The following is a 6,690-nucleotide window of genomic DNA, read 5'->3' as shown; positions in this document are numbered from 1 at the left end:
GTCCCGGCAGCTACACAATGCAAGAAGGGTATACACAGGTCACTTACACACAGTTGTGGTCGGTGGTCTCTATACCAGCCCGTCATATAGTGACAGCGCTTGCACAATTGATGGGTCTGCCTTTGATCCTTCTTGGAATTCTTGCAGGGTGAGTTTACCGTCTGAGTTCTGGGAAGAAGACGCAGGGTAGGTTATAACATCTGCCCCCGGAGGGGGGGGGGGGGCCACCTACAGCCCCTGCGAGAGCAAATTCACACACAGCAGAAATCTCCATGACCAAGAATCTTCCATTTATCTGAACGGGGTCAGGAGCGTGAATTTCTGCAAACTCCATTTAGATGTATGGCCGGTCGCAAAACTTCTGCAACAAAACTGCTGCGTGTGAATTCACCCTTATGCAGAAGTAGAAAAAGCATCACGTCTCTCACCTTGTCCATCATTGCAAAAATCCGATCTACTCTCTTCTCTGGGGTGTTCTCCTCCTCGGGAAGCTCTACCGTGTTCCCCTGCCAGGACAGACACATTAATACCAGCCCCTTGTGACCATGGCCGTGCACAAGACCAGCCGTCCCGTCTATTGCTGGCTCTGCGGCAGTGACGCACAAGGATCGGGGTAAAATCCATCACTAAGGCAGCATTCACACCAACGGGAAAAACGGCCGTTCTCAGAACCAATAGAAGTCTATGGGGCTGTGCATGTGGCCATGTCCTATCTTTGGTGATTTTCAAAGCCAGATGGACCCCAATGAAATCAAGTCGGGCACCTATAGTGGCAGTATTTCTACTAGAGGGCACCACTGGCGGCAGTATTTCTACTGGAGGGCACCACTGGCGGCAGTATTTCTACTGGAGGGCACCACTGGCGGCAGTATTTCTACTGGAGGGCACCACTGGCGGCAGTATTTCTACTGGAGGGCACCACTGGCGGCAGTATTTATACTGGAGGGCACCACTGGCGGCAGTATTTATACTGGAGGGCACCACTGGCGGCAGTATTTATGGGGGCATTTTATATACAGGAGGCACTGGGACGCCTTATATATACTGGGGCCACTATGGGAGCCATTATAGATAGTGCGGGCAATATGGTGGCTATTGTTTATACTGGGGGCACTGGTGGGGTGTATAATATATACTGAGGGCACTGCAAGGGTTGGGAGGGCACATTAAAAGTGGACAAACAGCCAGAAAATGCATGCGTGGCCAGTGAAAATGTGGCCTAAAGTAAGACGGAGGAGCCGAGCAGCGCATAAGCCTGTGTTCAGACAGGAGGCAGCTTTCATCATAGCCCAGAGGCGACGCTAAAGTGTGGCCACTGACTCTAGTGCAATACTCTGCAGATACTGGGGTGCGATGCGCTGCAGATTGGCTGTCCAGTTATGATCTGTCATTACAGTTGTAGCAAATGAGCAGAGTGGATCTGTGTGTACAGACGTGTGTGTGCCGGTAAACTCACCACCATCTGATAAATGGCGTCCACTATGTCCAGCATCTCGTTCCGTGTGATGTACCCGTCATTGTCCAGGTCATACAGCTTAAAAGCCCCTGGAGAGGAAACAGTGGCAGAGATCACTCACCCGCCGTATCACCACCGATCACAAGGAACAGCGCGCTGCAGTGTTTCCCAACCAGTGTGCCTCCAGCTGTTGCAAAACTACAAACTCCCAGCATGCCCACACAGCCAAATGCTGTCCGGGCATGCTGGGAGTTGTAGTTTTGCAACAGCTGGAGGCACACTGGTTGGGAAACACTGATCTAAGGCTATGTTTTGCATTGGAGGCTCTGTCTTTCTTGCACACGGCAGTATTTACTGTCACTTTTACAGACTCCCCGGGGGGGCCTGACGGACTCCATCACAGACTCCCCGGGGGGGCCTGACGGACTCCATCACATGACTCCCCGGGGGGGGCCTGACGGACTCCATCACCAGACTCCCCGGGGGGGCCTGACGGACTCCATCACAACCCCGGGGGGCCTGACGGACTCCATCAACAGACTCCCCGGGGGGGCCTTACGGACTCCATCACAGACTCCCCGGGGGGGCCTGACGGACTCCATCACAGACTCCCCGGGGGGGCCTGACGGACTCCATCACAGACTCCCCGGGGGGGCCTGACGGACTCCATCACAGACTCCCCGGGGGGGCCTGACGGACTCCATCACAGACTCCCCGGGGCCCCTCCATCACAGACTCCCCGGGGGGCCTGACGGACTCCATCACAGACTCCCCGGGGGGGCCTGACGGACTCCATCACAGACTCCCCGGGGGGGCCTGACGGACTCCATCACAGACTCCCCGGGGGGCCTGACGGACTCCATCACAGACTCCCCGGGGGGGCCTGACGGACTCCATCACAGACTCCCCGGGGGGGCCTGACGGACTCCATCACAGACTCCCCGGGGGGGCCTGACGGACTCCATCACAGACTCCCCGGGGGGGCCTGACGGACTCCATCACAGACGCCCGGGTGCGCTGGGCGATAGATCTGCAGCTGCCTTTACATTTGTGACGGTAACCACCATGCAGGTGTGAACAGAGAACTAGGAGGAGTCCACGCGCTGCAGACTGTCGCTGTGTGAATGCAGATCCTGTAATTCCTGAGCACAGTATAAGGCTCCAGACATCACTCACATCTCAGCTTCTCATCCAGCGTCCCACGTGAAGTCACCGACAAGGCCTGGATAAACTCTGCAAACTCAATCCTCCCATCCTGCAAAGAGGAAGGTGACTCTTATTACCGGAGCGGCCCACATTACAGGCCGAGCACAATCATCCCCGGCACACCTCAGTCTGGGCAACTGCATAGCTAGCAATTCCCTCACATCCACAGCAATCTGATATCAGTAATGGGAGCCGTGGGTGGGGCAGAGGGCCACACGTGTCCCCGGACGGGGTCCGCAGCTCACTTACTTTGTTCTCATCAAAAACATTAAAGACGAAAGTGGCAAATTTTGTGGGGTCTCCAAATGGGAAGAATTGCTTATAAATCTTCTGGAATCCGGTGGCGTCCAGCTGACCACTAGGACAGTCCTTGATAAAGCCTTTGTACCTGCAGGACACAGAGGAAGAGAGTATTACACCCATCATCATTACACACCGCCAATACACGCAGAAGTAATCCTGCGGACCCGGTGCTTGTATCCATAGAATCCTCCAAATGGGTCCCCAATGATGGGCTCGCTGCATGCAATGATCCCAGCAACCCCCCCCCCCCATGACGTCATCCATACAACAGGGCTGCAGAGTGAAGCATACATATCACTTTCATGGCTCCAGTCTAGGTGTGTCATCTATTTGAGGGTGTATCCCTTTAAATTCACGCAGCCTGGTATATTATAACCTTATTAACTGTCAGGATAAATCCCACAGTAAAATCAAACAACCACCACTAGAGGGAGCTCACTACATACAGATTATACAGTCACCACTAGAGGGAGCTCACTACATATAGATTATAAAGCCACCACTAGAGGGAGCTCACTACATACAGGTTATACAGCCACCACTAGAGGGAGCTCACTACATACAGATTATACAGCCACCACTAGAGGGAGCTCACTACATACAGGTTATACAGCCACCACTAGAGGGAGCTCACTACATACAGATTATACAGCCACCACTAGAGGGAGCTCACTACATACAGATTATACAGCCACCACTAGGGGGAGCTCACTACATACAGATTATACAGCCACCACTAGAGGGAGCTCACTACATAGAGATTATACAGTCACCACTAGAGGGAGCTCACTACATACAGATTATACAGCCACCACTAGAGGGAGCTCACTACATACACATTATACAGCCACCACTAGAGGGAGCTCACTACATACACATTATACAGTCACCACTAGGGGGAGCTTACTACATACACATTATACGGCCACCACTAGAGGGAGCTCACTACATACACATTATACAGCCACCACTAGAGGGAGCTCACTACATACAGATTATACAGCCACCACTAGGGGGAGCTCACTACATACAGATTATACAGTCACCACTAGAGGGAGCTCACTACATACAGAATATACAGCCACCACTAGAGGGAGCTCACTACATACAGATTATACAGCCACCACTAGAGGGAGCTCACTACATACAGATTATACAGCCACCACTAGAGGGAGCTCACTACATACAGATTATACAGCCACCACTAGGGGGAGCTCACTACATACAGATTATACAGTCACCACTAGAGGGCTCACTACATACAGATTATACAGTCACCACTAGAGGGAGCTCTCTACATATAGATTATAAAGCCACCACTAGAGAGAGCTCACTACATACAGATTATACAGTCACCACTAGAGGGAGCTCACTACATACAGATTATACAGCCACCACTAGAGGGAGCTCACTACATATAGATTATAAAGCCACCACTAGAGAGAGCTCACTACATACAGATTATACAGCCACCACTAGAGGGAGCTCACTACATACACATTATACGGCCACCACTAGAGGGAGCTCACTACATACAGATTATACAGCCACCACTAGGGGGAGCTCACTACATACAGATTATACAGCCACCACTAGGGGGAGCTCACTGCATACAGATTATACAGCCACCACTAGAGGGAGCTCGCTACATACAGAATATACAGTCACCACTAGAGGGAGCTTACTACATACACATTATACGGCCACCACTAGAGGGAGCTCACTACATACACATTATACGGCCACCACTAGAGGGAGCTCACTACATACAGATTATACAGCCACCACTAGAGGGAGCTCACTACATACAGATTATACAGCCACCACTAGAGGGAGCTCACTACATACAGATTATACAGCCACCACTAGAGGGAGCTCACTACATACAGATTATACAGCCACCACTAGAGGGAGCTCACTACATACATATTATACAGTCACCACTAGAGGGAGATCACTACATACAGATTATACAGCCACCACTAGAAACATAGAAACATAGAATGTGTCGGCAGATAAGAACCATTTGGCCCATCTAGTCTGCCCAATATACTAAATACTATGGATAGCCCCTGGCCCTATCTTATATGAAGGATGGCCTTATGCCTATCCCATGCATGCTTAAACTCCTTCACTGTATTTGCAGCTGCCACTTCTGCAGGAAGGCTATTCCCTGCATCCACTACTCTCTCAGTAAAGTAATACTTCCTGATATTACTGTTAACCCTTTGCCCCTCTAATGTAACACTATGTCCTCTTGTAGCAGTTTTTCTTCTTTTAAATATTCTTTCCTCTTTTACCTTGTTGCTTCCCTTTATGTATTTAGCAGTTTCTCTCATCTCCCCTCTGTCCCGTCTTTCTTCCAAGCTCTACATGTTAAGTTCCTTTAATCTTTCCTGGTAAGTTTTATCCTGCAATCCATGTACCAGTTTAGTAGCTCTTCTCTGAACTCTCTCCAAAGTATCAATATCCTTCTGGAGATATGGCCTCCAGTACTGCGCACAATACTCCAGATGAGGTCTCACTAGTGCTCTGTAGAGCGGCATGAGTGCCCCCTCTGTCTACTGGTAATGCCTCTCCCTATACACCCCAGCATTCTGCTAGCATCTCCTGCTGCTCTATGACATGGTCTGCCTACCTTTAAGTCTTCTGAAATAATGATCCCTAAATCCCTTTCCTCAGATACTGAGGTCAGGACTGCATCAGTGATTGTATATTCTGCTCTTGGGTTTTTACGTCCCAGGTGCATTATCTTGCACTTATCAACACTAGAGGGAGCTCACTGCATACAGATTATACAGCCACCACTAGAGGGAGCTCACTACATACAGGTTATACAGCCACCACTAGAGGGAGCTCACTACATACAGGTTATACAGCCACCACTAGAGGGAGCTCACTACATACAGGTTATACAGCCACCACTAGAGGGAGCTCACTACATACAGATTATACAGCCACCACTAGAGGGAGCTCACTACATACAGATTATACAGCCACCACAAGAGGGAGCTCACTACATACAGATTATACAGTCACCACTAGAGGGAGCTCACTACATACAGATTATACAGCCACCACTAGAAGGAGCTCACTACATACAGATTATACAGCCACCACTAGAAGGAGCTCACTACATACAGATTATACAGCCACCACTAGAGGGAGCTCACTACATACAGATTATACAGCCACCACTAGAGAGAGCTCACTACATACAGATTATACAGCCACCACTAGAGGGAGCTCAGGAGATCACTACATACAGATTATACAGCCACCACTAGAGGGAGCTCACTACATACAGATTATACAGCCACCACTAGAGGGAGCTCACTACATACAGATTATACAGCCACCACTAGAGGGAGCTCACTACATACAGATTATACAGCCACCACTAGGGGGAGCTCACTACATACAGATTATACAGCCACCACTAGGGGGAGCTCACTACATGCAGATTATACAGCCACCACTAGAGGGAGCTCACTACATACAGATTATACAGCCACCACTAGAGGGAGCTCACTACATACAGATTTTATTACAAGACCCGGAGGCTCATATTGCTATTCTCCTTCTTTACTCTGACCAATAGCAGCAAAGAACAAATAAAAAATATTGACACATGTCATCAGCCCCTCCCCATAGTCTCTCTATAACAGGCCACACCGCCTGCAAATCCTCCTCTTTCTTTGCTGCTGACCGCAGAGATAAGTATT

At 50.0% G+C, this 6,690-nt stretch overlaps 1 protein-coding gene across 2 annotated transcripts in view; it reads right to left on the bottom strand.

Annotated features, from left to right (window-relative positions):
- Positions 1-35: 35 nt before the first annotated feature.
- The window catches only part of LOC122919506 (neuronal calcium sensor 1), a 32,588-nt gene continuing 25,933 nt past the window's right edge, over positions 36-6,690 (bottom strand). For both annotated transcript variants that reach the window (XM_044268575.1, XM_044268577.1), the window contains 5 exons: positions 2,912-3,050; positions 2,633-2,711; positions 1,457-1,545; positions 429-506; positions 36-168 (listed from right to left, as the gene is read on the bottom strand). In XM_044268575.1, the coding sequence (XP_044124510.1) occupies positions 70-168; positions 429-506; positions 1,457-1,545; positions 2,633-2,711; positions 2,912-3,050 (484 nt within the window). In that variant the 3' untranslated portion in view covers positions 36-69. The remainder of the gene's footprint in view (positions 169-428; positions 507-1,456; positions 1,546-2,632; positions 2,712-2,911; positions 3,051-6,690) is intronic.

The sequence above is a fragment of the Bufo gargarizans genome, chromosome 9, assembly GCF_014858855.1.
Source record: "Bufo gargarizans isolate SCDJY-AF-19 chromosome 9, ASM1485885v1, whole genome shotgun sequence".
In the NCBI taxonomy this organism is placed as follows: Eukaryota; Metazoa; Chordata; class Amphibia; order Anura; family Bufonidae; genus Bufo; species Bufo gargarizans.
The sequence above is the reverse complement of the archived record's forward strand: the minus strand, read 5'-3'. Positions and strand labels throughout refer to the sequence as shown.